This window comes from Amphiprion ocellaris, chromosome 1 (genome assembly GCF_022539595.1).
Source record: "Amphiprion ocellaris isolate individual 3 ecotype Okinawa chromosome 1, ASM2253959v1, whole genome shotgun sequence".
Classification (NCBI taxonomy): Eukaryota; Metazoa; Chordata; class Actinopteri; family Pomacentridae; genus Amphiprion; species Amphiprion ocellaris.
This window is the reverse complement of record NC_072766.1, coordinates 13395864-13414984: the sequence shown is the minus strand read 5'-3', so window position 1 is coordinate 13414984 and position 19121 is coordinate 13395864. Positions and strand designations below refer to the sequence as shown.

General features: G+C 40.5%; 1 protein-coding gene across 1 annotated transcript; it reads left to right on the top strand.

The window, feature by feature from the left end:
• Positions 1–678: 678 nt before the first annotated feature.
• Positions 679–17845, top strand: fes (FES proto-oncogene, tyrosine kinase). The gene is made up of 18 exons (XM_023297732.3): positions 679–1049; positions 2976–3149; positions 5225–5321; positions 5497–5680; positions 6682–6819; positions 6910–7029; positions 7187–7309; positions 8621–8810; positions 10672–10752; positions 11605–11814; positions 11992–12114; positions 13367–13420; positions 14169–14287; positions 14495–14589; positions 14690–14813; positions 16746–16903; positions 17028–17150; positions 17314–17845. Exons 1-18 carry the CDS (start codon positions 825–827, stop codon positions 17454–17456), a joined length of 2481 nt encoding a protein of 826 aa, XP_023153500.2. The 5' UTR covers positions 679–824; the 3' UTR covers positions 17457–17845.
• Positions 17846–19121: the final 1276 nt, after the last annotated feature.

Genomic DNA, 19121 nt, shown 5'->3' with positions numbered 1-19121 from the left:
GACCGTCTCCCTTTTCAGTCTCCTTACTTTTAAATGTTTATGTTAAAGACAGATTAAACTTCATGAGTCAAATTTGCAATATTAGGCTACAGAGATTAACTTAATTTAATCTGCATCATGTTTTTATGAAGATGATCATCTGTTTTCTGTGCAAAATTTGATCAATTTGATAGCTACAGCTGTAAAATAAAATCCGCAAAGTAAAGAAGTAACACATGTGCTTCAGAAATGAACCATTAAATAGAAAAGGGAAACACAAAAGTAAAGTGAAAGTGTCTCAAAAAAAGTCCAATCCTAGATTCATTTGACTCTGATGCTTCAGTTGTACTGAGCAACAGTGGAACAGCCGTCATTATGTAACAAACAAGATGAAATGCATGTTTGAGGTCTGTGTTCTTTCTCAAGCAGAAATCAACCTTTTGTCTGTGAGTTGTTTCTGTTTTTATTATTCAGACAGAATGCATTTACTGTTTGTTAGTTACACACAGCTACAACAGAGGTACGTTGAGGTGAAAGTACTTTACAACAGTAGTTTAGAGTTAAAAAGTTGTTGTGCCTCTGAAGTTGTTCATAAATTGAAAGTAAAATCACAATTACAAGCATAACCACATTCAAACAGACATGAGGAAGTGCCGCCTCACATGAACCTCTCTGCATTTTTTTTTTTTTTTTTTGTTAACAGGGAAGTGAAACCCTTCTATGGCCACAGGGAAATAAATACTCTTGGTCATTAGCAGCTGCCTCGGCTTGTCACTCACGAGAACTCAAAGGATTTTACTTCTGACAGCAAACCGTAGACTGGAGGAGAGAGTAACCAGCCAGAGATGGGTTTTGGGGAAGATCTGTGGTGTCCACAGGCTCATGCAGCAGTGATGAGGCTGCTGGACTCAGAGCTGCACCTGATGGAGGTCATGAAGAAGTGGATGGGTCAGCGAGCCAAGAGTGAGCGGGAGTTTTCAGTGCAGCTGCACCACATGACGACCATGGTGGAGAAACTGGACCGACCTCAGCCCAGCGCAGGACAAGACTACATCAGCCAGCTGAACAAGGTGAGGCACTGCAGGTCACTGTGCAGCCGAATCATCGCTTCAGCATCACTAATCACGACTCCAGTGGAAGAAAAGACCTGCAAGATGCTTTAATTCATTCATTCAGTTCATTTAAAAGCATCTGCTTTTAAGTTTGAATTACATATGGAAATGTTTGTAAAATGGATTATCAGCATCACGTTTCACAAATGAGGAAGGTGATAAACAGACTTCCCTTCAACCACATGATAATATGTCTTTTATCTTTAGTTATCATTATTTCAGGAAGAAAAATGTGAATTATTTGACAGAATGTATCACTCCTATGAGGTCAGTAATAAATACTTCCTTTTTTGCTGATAGCAAAATGTGTATCGCTTCCCACATAGTCACACATGGAAGTGAAAAAAAAACCTGTCATATATTTAAACAAGACTTTACTAACAGCTAGAGAGTCATTGCATGCATTAGGTTACAAAATACCCTCGATATGGATGATCCAAAGAATCCAAAACATAAATCTATAAAACCCCATTTTACTCGGGTTTTTTAAGATACCAATAACTGACCTAAATATTTCTTCGCTTGTTGTATTCAAATGTTAAATGCAGTTCCTAATAAGAAAACACTTAACAGCACCGAGGTGCACAGATTTTGGATACCAAGATTGTGGATTTATGCGTACTTCAAATTTTGCACAATCCATGCAGATGTGCTGATTATTGGATATGTGCAACCAGTAACATGCGTCATCATGCTGCTTTAATGCTGTCTATAGGTGAAATGTCAGTACGTTAAACACGTATCACCATGAGAAGGTTTGTAAAATGATACTGAGGAAACAGTGGGTGCACACAGACAACATCCTGGAAAATAAGATGTTAATTTCTGCAGCTTCTCTTTAGGGCAGGGGTGTCAAACATGTGGCTCGCAGGCCAAAAGTGGCCCACAAGATGGCCCAATCCGGCCCGTGGGATGGCTTTGCAAAGTTTAAAATTTACAGAGAACACATTAACTGCAAATTGTAAATTTGTAAAACTGTAAACTTAAAATAATTCCTGGACCTTGACAAGTTGTTTTGATCATAAAATAACATACTAGCTATTATATAATATTAGCTAACTATTGCTCACAGTTCTTTTGTCATTTTGTGTCTTGTTTTTGTAATATTTTGTCTTATTTTTGGTTTTTTGTCTTGTTTTTTGTCTGACTTGTCGTTTGTCTCATGTTTTTGTGGTTTTGTGTTTCCTTTTTGTCTTGCTTGTGTTTTTTGTCTTATTTTTGTCATTTTGTTTCTTGTTTTTGTAATATTTTGTGTTGTTTTTTGTCTTTTTTTGTCTTTTTTTTGTCGTTTTCATCATAAAGTAAAATATTATAGTGTTGAGTTCCAGATACCTGTGACTAACGCTGTGTTCCTTCGTAGATAAACTGTGATCTGTAAATAGTAATATGTAAATGATAAACTAAGGCATAATATTGCTGAAACTGAATCTGAACTTATTTTTCTTCAGAAATTTCAGGTTGTTCATGATGGTTTGAAAAAAGATAATTCCTTACATGTGAACATTTTCAAAAATGTACTTTTCTTGCACTAAAACAAAGGAAAAATTTGGAGTTGTCATTATTTAAAGTTTTTTTTGTTGTTGTTGTTTTTTTTTTGCTAGGATTTTTCTGGTCTGGCCCACTTGAGATCAAATTGGGCTGAATGTGGCCCCTGAACTAAGATGAGTTTGATAACCCTGCACAAAACTGTTAGCTGCTGGAGGCTCTGTCTATGTCTATGATTGCTTGTTTTGGACTCTATAACTATAGCGTATAATTTGAGATTCAAGTGGACCAAACCCAGAACTAGGTTAAAACTTGGGGAATTTTCCAGTTTGTTTTCTCTGGTGATTTAAATTTTTTAATGTTCTGTTCCTTACATGACTGTCTGTCTCCTTCCGTCAGTCATGGGGAGTGTTGGTCTCGCAGACGGAGTCTCTCAGTCAGGTGATGAAAAAGCAGTCTGAGGATCTGCTGGATGGACCCATCAGCAAACTGACGCTGCTCATCAGAGACAAACAGCAGCTTCGCAAAACCTACTCAGAGCAGTGGAACCTGCTGAGGCAGGAGCTCAACAAGGTCAGCAGCAAACAAACAAACAAACAAGCAAACCATCGTGTTTCCATTACATCAGAGCATATTACAGGAACTTCAATTCAGTTCCTGCAGACTAAAACTAGCCCACTTTTCATGACTCATTTTTTTCTATAAACAAGAGACAGATCTCTGCAGTGTCAGTGCAGAAACAGATTTATGTGTCCACAACGTGAGTGTTAAAGTAAATGCACCTTAAGTGTATTGACAGACTTTTACAGAGTCAGACTAATAGCTGAACTGCAGTTTATTCTTAGAGGAAAATAGCGTGAGAGCGTTGATGAGTGGATGCATGTTTACTGTGTTGTTTGGACAGACATACAAAGTAAATTTCACTTTTGTGCAATGTTCAAATTTGTTCAGCTCGTGTTTTTCATGTCATTTTGTTGCCTAAACTTTGGGACTCTCAAAACGGTACATTGACCAGTGAGACTTTTGTTGAGTTCAATATTTAGTGCAGTATTTGTTAAATGTGTTTGTATTTAAATCCTGATTGTTGTCATTACAAAGTTCTGATGATAATAGGTTGAATATTTATGTGCATGGCATGTCTCACCAACCAAGAAGAAAAGACATTTGTGCCTGTAAATCTAAGTCATGATTTCTTTGAAATATGTCCTTGTGACATGCAGATGAAGACTGCAGTGGCAGCTTTATAAATAGCTAGCAGTGTGATGAAATGAGATTCAATAGACTGGAAAGAGTGTGTGCAAATGCATTTTGATGCTATCACAAATGGGTGGCAGCCCCACACTGCTTTTATTACCCAATTACATCAGGCAAATGATGTGTTCATTTTCGGTGATCCATATTGCTCTGCAGTTTGAACATCTATCAGGCAGTTTGTTTATTTTAATTTTCTTATTTACTTACTGCTTTTGTGAGTGTCACCATGTAGTTACACAGCATTTCATGTCACGATTGAGACAACAACCCTGTCAGAGATGCTATCGGAGGGGTTTTGAAGTGTTGCGACCAGCAGCGAAACAAAGGTCAGATCATTTCCTCATATGTCGTTTCTCGTGTTTCTCGTGTTGCTCTGCAGTGAAACATGACAGGTCTGTTGTCCACTTCCTGAGTTGTGTGGCGTTTACACCCACTACATCATCTTCACACCACACAAGTAACTCCAGGATCGCATCAGCCTCTGCACCATGTGACAGTTGATTTACAAAAATGTGATTGTAGCAACCAATTATAGCCTCCAGAAGCACAATAAAATAACTTGTGGGATTCTTCAGGGATTGATTTGAGGGTTTCTACTTTTTATTCAGTGTAATGCTAAAGTCACGAGATGCTGCATGTTTTTCAAAAGCTTAATCAGTCACACAGCTTTACCTGTGATCTGATGACACAAGGCAAATACCTATTTTATTTTTTTAGATTTATTTAAGATATCAGAGCCAAAACTACAGCTCAACCAGGATAAAACTGAAACTTTTAGTTGTATCTTCAACAGAGAAGAAGAAACTGGCAGACAACATTAAATTCTCCAGGACTTGAAAATTACAACAAAAGTGTAGCAATTTCTCTGTGTGAGCCACAGAAAGAGACTCTTATATCCAGCAGGTTAGACCCACTGCAGCTCCCTCCTGACTGATCTACCCTAAAAAGTTCGACATCAGTTACAACTGACTCAAAACTCTGCTACAGGAGTGCCAGCAAGGACCGAGAGATGAGAACACACTAGTCCTCTTTTAAAGCCCTTAAAATTGGTTGCCTATCTGTCGTTGTATTGATTTTAAAATTTCTTTAATTGCCTTTAAAGCCACTTAATGGCCTTGTTCCAGCTTACTTGCCTGGCACGCTGCCGAGCCGAGAGCAAGCACAGATCTTTAGCTCCTCTGCCTTCGGTCTTTTAGTGCTGTTGGTGAGGCAGCTTTTAGTTTTTGTGCTTCATCGGAGGAGCATGAAGAGGATGATGATCTAAGAACAGAGGAAAAAGACCAATGCAGGCTTTGGATTAGAGTGATTTATGGCTATAACATAGTTTATCTATTCATTTGTGTTATTGTATTCATACGTTACATTGTCCTGTTTCTCTTCACTGATCACTTCAGGTGACCCAAACAGAGCTGGAGAAGCTGAGAAGCAGCTACAGGCAGGCGGCTAAAGATGCAACTCAAGCAAAGAGGAAGTACCAGGACACCAGTAAAGGTGCTAGATCCTGGTATCATTTAGAGAATCAATTTCACACAGATGGCGCCGTTTTTTTTGTTTGCTTTTTTCTTTTACTTTCTTCAACTTTCTTTCCTGTGTTGGGCATAAATCAGACATGCAGATTCCCATCATGGCACAATGAGTTAACCCCTTCCTGTGTGTGTTTGTACAGATAAAGAGCGAGAGAAGGCCAAAGAGCGCTACATAAAGGCCACACTGAAACTCTACGAGCTCCATAATGAGTACGTCCTCTCTGTGGAAGCCGCTCAGGTTTACCATCAGCAGCACTACAGCCAGATCCAACCGGCCCTGCTCAGCGCTCTGCAGACGCTGCAGCAGGAGATGGTGCTCATACTGTAAGTGTGTGTGTGTGTGTGTGTGTGTGTGTGTGTGTGTGTGTGTGTGTGTGTGTGTGTGTGTGTGTTTGAAGGACAGAAAGGAAATGAGAGAAACTTTCAGACTGACAACAAACCGTCATCTGCCCACAGTGATGATATTTGCTGGTGCATGTCGGTAAATTGTGTTGACATCTGATTTCCGTTTCCACACAGGGAAAAGCTGCACTCGGTGACACATAATTTAATCGTGCCACAATATAAACGTTTGCCCAGTAATTTTGAATCTTCATAACTCTAAATTACTGCGATTTTTTAAGGATTCCTCCACAAGACACGACAAACTTTTCTAACCGCCATTTGTTTAATTATCACATTCTCTGTGCAAAATCATTTCCATAGACTTGACTCTGACCTCAGCCGATGCATCCCAGTCTACATTTAGTGTTTATTTTACAGCATCTTTATGTTAATAATGTTTAGTCGTGCAATTTAAAGCAGCAGCTTCTCCTTGTTTGCGCTTTCGAGAAAACCCAAACATCCAAGTTTTCAAAGTTGCACCAACACTGCGCTCAGAAAGTTTGCAAATCAAAAGTTAAAGAAGCAAAACCAGAAAGAAGTCAGTGGAATTGGATGATCTGAATTCAGGAGCTGTAGACATTTAAAGTTACACATACAGCAGCCAGATCTCAGATGTTATACATGGTTTGAAGGCAGGAGTTGGCAAAACAGGCCCAGGCTTGTAGCATCATTAAAGCCCAAACAAGAAATCACAGCACAAATCTGACAAAAAAGCAAAAGTAGTGTGATGAACTGCTTCAGTCAGGCAAGCCTCAAAAGAGATTTTCATCACACAGATCAAGTATGAAGCAACCTGCAGCCAATCAATCTGGGAAAGTATGTTTCTCCCCGGAACAAAGGAGTAATGTGTTGTATATGTGGTTTGAATCTGACTAAAACTGGTCCAACTGCTCTGCTCGTGTTTCATCTCTTTTCATGCATCCTTCCAACCTCTGATCCAGAAAGGAGATCCTGCAGGAGTATTTTGACATCTCCACCCTGATTCATCATGAAGTGATGGAGATCCACAGGGAGATGTCGTCGGCGCTAACAGCCATCGATCCTCACAGAGAGTATGAGAGCTTCATCCATCAGAACAGGTAGCTAACTTCTCCCCTCAGCAACATCGCAATCATGAACGCTGCCCCTGCAGAGCAATGATGCTGTGGACGGTGTGTTTGTGATTGTAGGTCTGTGGGGGAAATTCCTGCTTGTGCAGATTTCAACTGCAGCCTTCTGGAGGACGCTGAGCTGCTACGTCCCCAAGAAATAGAACTGAACGACCTCACACTCGAGAAAATCCAGCACAAGTGAGAACAAACAAATGCAGTCTCATTCAGATGACAAAACTCCACTTTCAACTACTTCCGCAACCTCTACTGTTCTCTTTATCTCCTATTTCCCACAGTCTGTTTTTGCATCAGTTACTTCCTCTCCTCACATCATTTCTCTGTGTTCTTCTACCAGATTGACGACGATGGAGGAGGAGCTGCTGGACCTGGCTCGCACGCTGGGTTCCCAGCAGGCCTCAGTCGAACACCTGGAGCTGGAGCTGGAAGAAGAGCAGGAAGGTGTCAAAAAGGGCCAGAGGTGAGCAGACTGGTGATGCTGTGATGGTGAATTCAGAGGTCAGAGAGGAGGCTTCAGAAATAATAAGCTTTCTGTAGCTGTGAAGACAAATTACTGCAGTTTGCCTCTGCAGGCAGTCCCTCCCATCGGGATAGTTCGGTGTGCTGTTGGCTGTGCAACAACTAATAACCAGTGCCGTCTCAGGGGGCAGTAAGTGCCTTATGAATTATAATACAGCAAACGGTCCGAGTTATGGAGCTCAATCTCCTCATTTGTCTTGGTTGATGAGGCTGTCTGAAGGTGTTAGAGGTTTACAGTCCCGAAGGAGTGACTGAGTCATTACCGAGCTCCTGAAGGACGAATGGAAACAAGGCGTTTATTTGCAAAAAGTTGATCATTGCTGAGGGCTGCTGGGGAGCACATATGGTGGTGGTGGTGTCAGTGAGGTGAGTGGAGGTTATGCTGCCCTTCGGTGTGTATTTTGAGGAAACATTTTGTAAATCAACAGTGAAAATCTGTATTAAATCGACCTCTTGTAGCTGAGAGCTGTGCACCTGAGGAGATCACTGAAAACTTTTTCAAAGGTTTTGAATAATAAACTTTCCTTCGGGCTGACTGAGTTAAAAACGGGCTTAATTGATCATTTTCTTATGCTTATTTTATTATTTAATCAATAAAATGTCTAAATGATTAAAATTCCAACATTCCAAAGCCTAAACTCAGTCAGTTTACAAAGAAAAGCTGCAAATTCTCACATTTTAGAAGCTCATATAGGAGAACATTTGGCATTTTTGCTTATAAACTGATTTAAATCTGTATATATTTCAGCTCTAATCAAAGGATTCCAGAGTAACTGACTCAGTGGGCGAATAATGGAACTCCTGAATATAGTGTGTGCAATATGGAGTGTTCTCATGGGAACTTGCAGATGTCAGGTTGCACACAGGGTAGATTTATCAGTGGAGGTCCAACAGCAGATTTTTTTCCCGGCAGCTTTCTAACAGGATGATCCTGCCCTGCTGAAGCCTTTTTAATTAAGCCCAAAGACCTCTACAGTGAACAAGCTCTGCTCGTTTGCTTTTGAAGCTCCGTTTCACCTCACTTGCAGAGCTCTTGGGTCATTAGAGGTTTTATAGGTCCTCCATGCACATTATCCAGATGAAGGCTGACTAAGCTGTTGTCGGAGAAGCCCTCCTATTGACTGCATTAATCAATAGGAGGAATCTGCAGACCAGCAGAAACACACGTTTTATTGATGTCTATGTGCTTTTGTACTGTTTATTTGTATCATTTGTGTTGTTTCATTGACTTGCTGCTGTCTGCTTTGCTCAGGGTCTACCAGTTCAGCAAGAGACACGCAATGGAGGAGTGTCGGCAGCAGGTCGCCTTATTTCAGGGCATCAGAGCCAAACTGGAGGCTCAGAGGCTCCTCCTGAAGGAGAAACTGGACCAGCTGGGCTCCAGAGAACCTCCCTCTGCTCTGAAACTGGATACTCACACTGTTTCATCCAGCACAAACAATGTACGTTTTCTTTGATGATTGCTCTCTATCATTTGTCATTCATTAGCTCCTGATCTAAATAATACCTCAGTCAGTCAGCCAGGTGTAAATGGAAGTAGTGGCAGTTATGGTGTTGAGTTTAAATTCACAGAGCCAGTCTTTCTTTCTGTGTTTCATCTAAACTTATGCACACAGAATGACTTTCTGTTGCACCAGAAGTGGAATAAAGTCATTGTTTTGGAAATGACAAGAAAGTTTGGGTTATTATCTCCCTCATCAATAAGCTCCATGTCCAGGCCAAACGTATTATTTTGGATCCTAAACAAGTCATTATATTAGATACAGCATATTAAAATGATCAGAATAACATTAAAAGTACTACTACCAATACTACTTACCGCATTATAATTTTTTTTTTTTTTTTTTTTGCTTTATGAGCACAGCCTATGGCTAAAGATTCCTTCCTTTGTGGTGCTTAACATTAACTCATATTTAGCCTAAGCCATATCCAGTTAAAGAACAGAAATAACCTCAACCTCAAATTGACCTAAACTTGACCTGAGAACTGCTTTTTGTGCAACCTCCAGCGTTACACAAAGTTGGGAAGTATTGCATCTCTGTTTTGACTTCGATTTGCATATTGTTGTCTCTTTTATTGTTTAAATCTTTAGATCCAAATATGATAATGTTGGGTATCACCTTCCCCTTCTGCCCACAAGCACGACTGGCTGCTGGCACTCTGATTCGAAGCCAAGTTAGCAGCAGACAGCTGCCAGCATGGGAGCAGTCTTGTTTAATCTGTGGTGTTCGTGACTTGAAACTCACTCATATCTACTCCTCTGCTTAATATTGCTGCCATTGTTGCAGCAAATCAGCCTTATGATGAATACTAATGCATAGGAAAAAACAATACTGTTTGTAACTGGACTTACCATCCATCCATCCATCCATTATCTATACACCGCTTAATCCTCACTAGGGTCGCGGGGGGGGCTGGAGCCTATCCCAGCTGACTCAGGTGAAGGCAGGGGACACCCTAGACAGGTCGCCAGTCTGTCGCAGGGCTACATATAGAGACAAACAATCACTCTCACATTCACACCTACGGGCAATTTAGAATGATCAATTAACCTCAGCATATTTTTGGACTGTGGGAGGAAGCCGGAGTACCCGGAGAGAACCCACGCATGCACAGGGAGAACATGCAAACTCCATGCAGAAAGATCCCGGGAAAGCCGGGACGCGAACCAGGGACCTTCTTGCTGCAAGGCGAAAGTGCTAACCACTACGCCACTGTGCAGCCCCTGGACTTACCAATTAGATATAATATATTTTTGCCTTTATTTTGATAGTGAGTCTTTACATCCACACTTTGTTTGGTTTTTCTCAGTTTAGTTTTCATATAGATTAAAATGTCCTATATGGTGAAAATCTATTTCTATTGTGTTTTGTGGTTGTAGGTTTAAAACGCAAGTTGTTAAGCTACAAAGACATTTACTTCCTAAACATTAACTACAACTGAATAGCCTTCTAGCTTTACCATCCAGTAAGAATTCGAGCCAGGTGCTATATAACACCTCACTAACCATCAGTCGTTCAGCTTCAACCCTGATTAAGAAGTCTGACTGATAGAAAAAAAACTGAGGAACACGTGTGAACATGTGAGACTTTGATTAATTCACCGAAAAGGGGGCACAGTATGGGAGCTTTAATGAAGAGTTGGAACAGGTTGATACTGTCAGTCAGAGAGAAATAAAATGTTTTAAAGCTGCTGGAGGGAAAATAAGAGGCTGGTATGTTATGGAGTTCAACCACCAGGACACTCACATTTTCTCAAAATATTATTTTTCCGATCAACCAAATTGTTTGTGTTTTTCTTCAGGACCACAGTCACAGTCCATCCAAACTGGTCATGGACGGGATCATAAACAATCTGAGTGGCCTGTTTAAACCTAAATCTGAGGTGAGTTGTTCACTAGATTATAATTAGTGGAAACGGATTAAACACCAAACAATGGCAGAGGGAGAACTAGCATTTATACTGAACTGTAAAAGAAAGAAAACTTTCCAAAAGGAAGAACATTTGTTCCAGCTGAAGGACACTTCCCCTCTTCACTCTCTGACCTCCCTGCTCTTCACTTTTGCCGCAGTGCCTGTTTTCATGCACACGAACCTCTTACCACACAGCAAACAATAAATCATGTTGTGGAGAAAGCGGCAGAGTTTTAAAGTGTATCCTCTGCGTGGTGGAGCTCGCTCATGCACATGATCTTTCTTTGGGGTCTCGTGGTCTTGACGGCACCCTGGGACTTATCGAGGTCGGCTTTGTCGGTCGCGTTACTACTTTCAAAATTCTGCCTGACCTAAAACCAAGTTTGCTTCTCAGGCAACCAGTTTACATCTAATCGCTTAATCATTGCTGACAGACAGAAGGGAGCCGTGACCCAGCTGCATACTAACTCTCAACAGGAAAGGCCCGGTGCAGTCAGTATAGCAGTGTTTAAACTGACAGAAACATAAAAATGACTCGAAAACATCCTTCTGAGCAAGTCATATTTTCATGTCTCTAATGTGCTGAACTTCAAGTCTTAATTATTTGCTATTTTTGCATGAACTACTTCCCCCTCTGTAACTCCCAGCCCTGTGGTACCCTGGAGGCATTAAGGCTGGTGTGGTTAGACTTTAAAGTTTTACAGTCTCTACTTTGAAGTATCTCCATATAATCTCTGTAGAATCACCCCAAAATCCAACCTCTTATTGTTTCATTATTCATGTCAGCTTTAAGGATCCCACATTTCTCCCTTCCTGCCTCCAGGTGCTTCCGGTTCTGACCCCGGTGCAGGAGGCGAATCGTCCTCTGGGGCAGCAGGACTGGTACCACGGAGCCATTCCCAGACTGGAGGTCCAACAGCTGCTGAAGAATAACGGAGACTTCTTGGTGCGGAAGAGTCAAGAGAAACATGGTTATGTGCTCTCTGTGCAGTGGGACGGATCCTGCAAGCATTTTCTCATTCAGAACACAGATGTAAGTAAATCTACCTCATGGATGCTTTTGTTAAGACACTATTTGTATGAGTGCATTTCACATTCTTGCATCAGTCATTTCCCTATGAGCGTTTTTCCACTGTTTTTGAATATGTATGCACATTTTGATCTAAGCTGATATTGCTAAAGCTCTATGCATTTCTGGGTGTGTCAGTAGAATCTGTATCGTCTGGATGGAGAAGCTTTCAACAGTGTCCCGCTGCTGATCTATCATCTATTGTCGTCACGGCAACATGTGACCAAGAGGTGTGAAATTGTGCTGAAGAAACCTGTCCTGAAGGTAATGCTGTGACACACACACGCACATTTACCCTCATTAATTCTCTATGTAAACTCTGTACATTGTGTGTTTATGTTAGTCCAACTCTGTGTGACCCAGAACTTCAACATAAATTTAACTGATAATTAAAGCACATGCACAAACCCAAACTCAATGTCTAATGATATTTCCTTTAAACCAGGGGTGTCAAACTCATTTTAGTTCAGGGGCCACATTCAGCCCAATTTGATCTGAAGTGGGCCTGACCAGTAAAATCAGAGCATAATAACCTATAAATAACCACAACTCCACGTTTTTCCTTTGTTACATTCTAAAAATGTTCACATTTAAGGAATTATCTTTTTGCAAAGCATCATGAACAATCTGAAACTTCTGAAGAAAAATAAGTTCAATTTCAACAACATTATGCCTCAGTTTATCATTTACACATTACAACTTCCAGATCAGTTTATCCACAAAAAGGCACAAAACATATAGTCACAGGTATCTGGAACTGAATGATTTTACTTTATGGTCAAAATGACAAACTCAGACAAAGACAAAAAACAACAAGACAAAACATTACAAAAATTAGATGAAAATGAGACACAAAATGACAAAAGCGAGAAACAAAATGGCAAGAAATGAGACCAATGACATGAAACAAAAAGAAAAGAGACAAAAAATTTGATTAAAAAAGTTGCATAGCGACAAAAAATTGACAAAAACAAGACAAAAAAATACACAAATGAGATGACAAAAAGAGAAACAAAATGACAAAAAATAGACAAACAACACAAGCGAGAAAAAAAACACAAAACAACAAATAAAGCAAAACACAAAATGACAAAAATAAGACGAAAAGCACAAGCGAGACAAAAGGAAACACAAAATGACACAAACAAGACACAAACGATATGTCAGACAAAAAACAAGAGAAACTACTACAAAAATGACTCACAATTTAACAAAAGAACAATGAGCAACATAGTATTTTACTTTATGATCAAAACAACTTGTCATGCTCTAGAAATTACTTTAAATTTATTGTTTTAGAAATTGACAATTTGCAGTTAATGTCTTCTCTGTAATTTTTACACTTTACAAAGTCGTCCCGCGGGCCGGATTGGACCCTCTGGAGGGCCGGTTTTGGCCCATGGGCCGCATGTTTGACAACCCTGCTTTAAACTGTCTTTACACAAACTTTCTCTTGTCTCGCGGTTTAAAACAGCACTACTGTGTGTGTCTTCTGATTTATTTTTAACCCCACTAGGACAAGTGGGTCCTGGACCATGATGATATTGTCCTGGGTAACCTCATTGGACGGGTGGGTAAACTTGACATCTGTTGACAAGCAAAGTGTTGTTGTTTTTTTGCATTCCACTGCTTTTAAGTCATCTTCCATACTGGCTGCAAGAGAAGAGTATTTTTGACTTAAGTGATGGTGGATGAAATTCACAATTACTGTATTGAGCTAAAGTGTATTTGAAAGTTCAGCTAAAGTTATCTTCTAAAAGTTATTGTCATTTTAGTCCAAACCTCCCACTTTGAGTTATTGTCCCTCCCTTGTGGAACTTTGGAAGAAAGCAACTCAAAGGTACAATGACGATGATGTTTATAAAATGTAATTCAGACTGCAGATATTTCAACTACAGCTGAATTTATAGAATATCATTTCTATACAGATTTTGTTCCTATGTCACTCACACTGAAATTGCTGTACGGGGAAATCTCTGTAGCAGCCAGTAACTGGAAAATAATGTGACCACATCTGCTACATTGAACTTCCCCTCTGATTTTACAGAAACTTCATAAGTTTTTTAAAAGAAATTTTATTGACCACTGACCAACTGCTGCTTCCACAGTCAGTTTGATTGGTCATAAGTTCTTGGAATTTATGCATGCGCTTATTACAGTTATAGAACAACATTTGGTTCAGTTGATTCAGGGAAATGTTATTAGCCAGGTGAACCACTGCCATGTCTTTAAACTTTTGGTGCTGGGTTAGACATGGACTCTGCTTTATTAAAAAAGAGAACATTGTGGCTCATCATGTTGGTGTTGGCGTTCCACAGGGTAACTTCGGAGAGGTGTACAGTGGTCGCCTGCGCTCTGATAACACTCCTGTAGCTGTGAAATCCTGCAAAGAGAACCTGGCCCCAGAGCACAAGAATAAGTTCCTGATGGAAGCCAGGTTAGTGCGCACACACACGCACACACGCACACACACACACACACACACACACACACACACACACACACACACACACACACACACACACACACACACACACACACACACACACACACACACACACACACACACACACACACACACACACACACACACACACACACACACTTACACGCCTGTAAATAAATCCTCTCCTGTGCTTTCCAGGATCCTGAAGCATTACGACCATCCTAACATAGTGAAGCTGATCGGAGTCTGCACTCAGAAACAGCCCATATACATCATCATGGAGCTCGTTCAAGGTAAATACGACCCTGTTGGACACCACTGAAGATTAGTTCTGTCATTATTATATCCACCTTCCATCATATGCATCATATGTGTGTCTCCAAATATCTGAAGGTGGTGATTTTCTCTCCTTCTTGCGTCACGAGGGTCACAGTCTGAAGCCCAAGATGTTGGTCAAAATGACAGAAAATGTAGCATCTGGCATGGAGTACCTGGAGAGCAAGAAGTGTATCCACAGGTTGGTCAGTCAGTGTTTGTGTAGCCATGCTTTGAAGGGACAATGCAATTTACAGTGCTTTTTATCTATTATGAAATCAGGCTCAGATAACTTTCTATAACTTCAGTCAGAGAGGCAGCAGCAGGGCTTCTGCACAGAGGCAGTAACTGATCCTTCCTTTAACAAATAGATGTGAACATTAAATCTTGCACAGTTAGAGCCAGTTTTATTTTTGCAGAATGTGTTACAACAGGAAAAACCTTCATTGCATTACAATACTGGATAATAATGTTTTATACTGTATTCAGAAACACTGTCTCAGGCTTTAAATAGATACAATATATTTGATAATAAATAAACTCAAAGAGGCACCCTTACATCTGACGACAGTGTACTTTATGTACAGATTTCTCCAAAGTGAAGCCTTCATGAATATAAACATCTAAAACACAGCAGGGTGCTGTCTTAGACAAATGATCATTCTGGTGAGGACTGATTAGCTGCATATTAAAACACCTTCATTTTGCATATGGCCTTATGTAGTTTCCACAAGAAACTAAAGTGGTACAAGCTGTGTACAGGCAGATGGACCTCGAAGCCTTTACGGTACCAAACATCACTCATTTCCTCAGCTTTCACTTCACCTAACTGTTAATTGCACTTTCCCTGCAGCACTTCCCCATATGTTGGTGCAGCGGTGAAACGACGGGCTGAAAAAAAAACAGGGATGAAAGGTTTCCTGAAATAAAAGCCGAAAACACGCTCTTCCAGCTGCTCAACACTTTTTGCTTACTTTAATAAAAACAACAGCTATGGCTTCAGCGGTGCATTGCATGACATTATTGTGGCAGACTCATTTGACCAAAGAGACTTGAAGCTATTACAATAATTCTATTACAGCTATGCACCTTTTATTTGACATGAAGTACAATAAAACTCAAAATGTACACAAGCTAAGTGTGATCGAAAACCATCATATAACTATTGATTGCCTGCATCTTTCTAAGTGTAATTAAAACCTAGTTTCCAAATTTCCAAAGAAAAAGTAACTATAAAATAACAAAAGATGCATTAGAAGAATTACAGAAGCTGCATTTCAGATATTAGGAAGCTGTTTTTCTATATTTTTTGCACTAACTGTTGTTAGAGTGAATGCGGTTGTGTTTTAAGACTTAAGGCAGCAGCTGAATATATGAGAGACAGTCAACTTAATATGGTACTAAACCATTCAGAGCCGTATGAACGCTTTTATACTGGCAATAAATGATTTTCAAAAAATCTGCAGTAAAAACCGACAAGGAGCCAGTGTGAGGATGCTGAGATAGGTGTGATGAGATCTTGCTGAACATATTTCACAAGCCGAGAGAAAGACTGGCTCACAACTCTGACTGTAGCTACAAAACACAGCCTCAGAAGACTGTGAGCAGGAGCTGCTTATACAGATCAAACATGAGGTTTTGCATGTAGCCTGCAAACAAAATATCTTCTTTCAGAGCTTGCTTAAAAATAAATATGAGAAAACACTGAGATCCGCAAATACTGAACCTCTATTTATAGTGAAGATTCTGCAAAAGCAGCCTGAAACAGGAAATGCGTGCAACATTTTTGTAGTGTTTTAGGAGATCTGCGAATGGGGGAGCTTTGAGTGAGTCATCAGTGACGGTTGTGGGTGCTCTGGAGGAAGGAGGAGGTTGTGACATCCGGCTCATTACAGGGATGTTGTAGGATTTTCCCAGCGGGTCAGATCTGCTGGTGCAGCCTCTAACGCTGCATGTTAAACTGCACTCAACGCCAGAGACATGACAAGGACGCCTGTTCTTTCACTCCTGCCAGTGCTGTCTGTTCTCTGGCTGGTTCATTCTTTCATGCAGAGCTGGGTGTGTTTGTGTCGCCTCTGTATCCATTTTTCATCAGCCTCTTACATCTCTCTCCATCTGTGTTGCTTTATTTAAGGGACCTTGCAGCCAGAAACTGTCTGGTTGCAGAGCACAATGTGGTGAAGATCAGTGACTTTGGGATGTCCCGTCAGCAGGACGACGGCGTCTACTCAGCAGAAGGTGGCCTCAGACAGATTCCTGTCAAATGGACGGCACCTGAAGCCTTGAACTATGGTAAAAACACTGGTGCCTCTACTCTGCTGTCAGAACCAGAGTCATTCCTCCTGATTCACTCAGTAAACTGACCAAGAGCTGCGTCTGTGCCTTTGCTAATGCTGCCCCCTGCTGGTGTCTGCAGGCCGTTATACCACAGACAGTGACGTCTGGAGCTTTGGCATCTTGCTGTGGGAGACTTTCTCCATGGGGATGACGCCCTACACGAGCATGACCAACCAGCAGACGAGAGATGAGGTGGAGAAAGGTAAAGACTCACATCAGGCACTGAGAGATGAGGTGCCAAAGGTTTGTGCTCAGATGCAACTGCTGTTTCACTGAGCTTGATTCTGGCTGATACTTTTTTTCTGGATTTCACATGAATCAGAACATGTGTGCACTGACTTCAGACTGCCTGTGTTGTATTTCAGGATACCGTATGCCAGCTCCTCACAGCTGCCCCGTGGAAGTGTCCAGGATTATGATCAGCTGCTGGCAGTATGACCCCAAAAACAGACCGTCTTTCAAGAAGCTTCGGGCAGAGCTCAGCACCATATACAACAAGATCACATAATACAGCCTGCTGACATGGACATGTAGTTTTAGTGGTTTTTAGTTGTTAGTCGTCTTTTCCGACTGAGCAGATGCTGAAACAAAGTATGAACACTGAGTCAAAGCATCAACAGCAAACAAAACAAGAAAATATATGTAATATTTATTTTTAGATTTCTTGGAAATTAACTTGGAAGTGGTGCTTTGTGGATTTATACAAGCAGGCCAGCTGATGGCAGCACTCCTTCAAAAAGCTTCTCTTCGACACTTTTGCAACATGTCTCCTTTGACAGAGACATGTAAATATGTTTTCTCTTTTGTTTCACAGTACTGTACCTCTGAAGTGCTCAGTATTTATAAAAATGGTCAAGAGTTTAGTTCAGAGTTTCATTAAAACTCCATCAAACTCAATTGTTCGTCCTTCGTTTGGCTCAGTCTTGTTTTCTTCCACTTTTCCCACATTTAACCCCTCAAGTTTTAGGCTATCCTTTCAAATTTTCAGGTAAAAGATGTTTTGCAGTGAGTACAGCTCCAAAACTGTGAGGTCAAAATAAACAGCCTTGGGCTCTAAAGATCTGAGATCTGAGGAGTGTTTTGAAATACAATAAGTCTCCTTATCACCAGAGCGATCTGAAAAACTGCAAATAACAGAGTAAATGACAGACTAAAAATGAGTGAGTGACACTGATATTAAGTTGCAAAAATACTAAACTGCAGCTCTACCAAATCTGATGCAGCAGAATTGAAGCTGCATCCATTACAGCGAAGAGACCAGCCGGTCTCTTCGCTGAATGTGTCAAAACTGTGCAGCTTTCTAAAAATGGCATCAGACTGCATATAAATAACAGCCGGGACTTGGTTTCACTGCAGCGATCTCCAGGATGGAACGCACCAGAGGCAATTAGCAACTGCTTTTTTTAAACTATAACTTTGACTGTTTTTGCTTCAGTCACAGCAACACAAGAAACAGCTATTTTTACTGAAAAACACTCTTATGAAAACTGGACTGACAGAGAATTCATGAGAGATCGAAATGAACATTGCTTTATCAACACCGGATGTGTGAATAAGAAACTATTTACTAATGAGTCATACAACACATTATGTGTCAGTAGTGTTGTCGGTTTGTTCCGGCTGCCACCAAGACAGCATATGTTGTTATTCACACTTTAAGGAGACACATAAAATACACTCCATGATCGTTACTTTAAGCGCCATGAGCTAATGTTGATGTGACCTTATTCAGTGACTATTATAACAGGTGGAACAGTGCAGAGGCTCTGGGTTAGAGGCCGAAAGCCCACTAGAAACGCTTTTAAATGGCAGAATTAATTTCCTGTCAAAAAGACAGGTAAAAATAATGTGTATTCATTCTATCCAATTTGTCTCTTGTCTGTTAACCTCATTGTCTGCTCCACCGTTGTCTGTTTTTTTTTAGAACTTTAAGCAAGTTGCCAATATAAAGAGTACTGCTGAGGTAGATATTTTTGGATTTTTATTTCACATTGAATGAGAAATAGTTTAACTGTTCACTCGAAATATGTTTGAGGTGGATTCCTGCAGGTAGAAACAAGGCGCCATATTGTCCTACGTGCAAAACGTGTATGTAAAAATGAGCCTGACATGATGTTTACTTCTGTGACTTTGTTTTTTGATGCAGACGTCACAACCTCTGACCTTCTGAGTT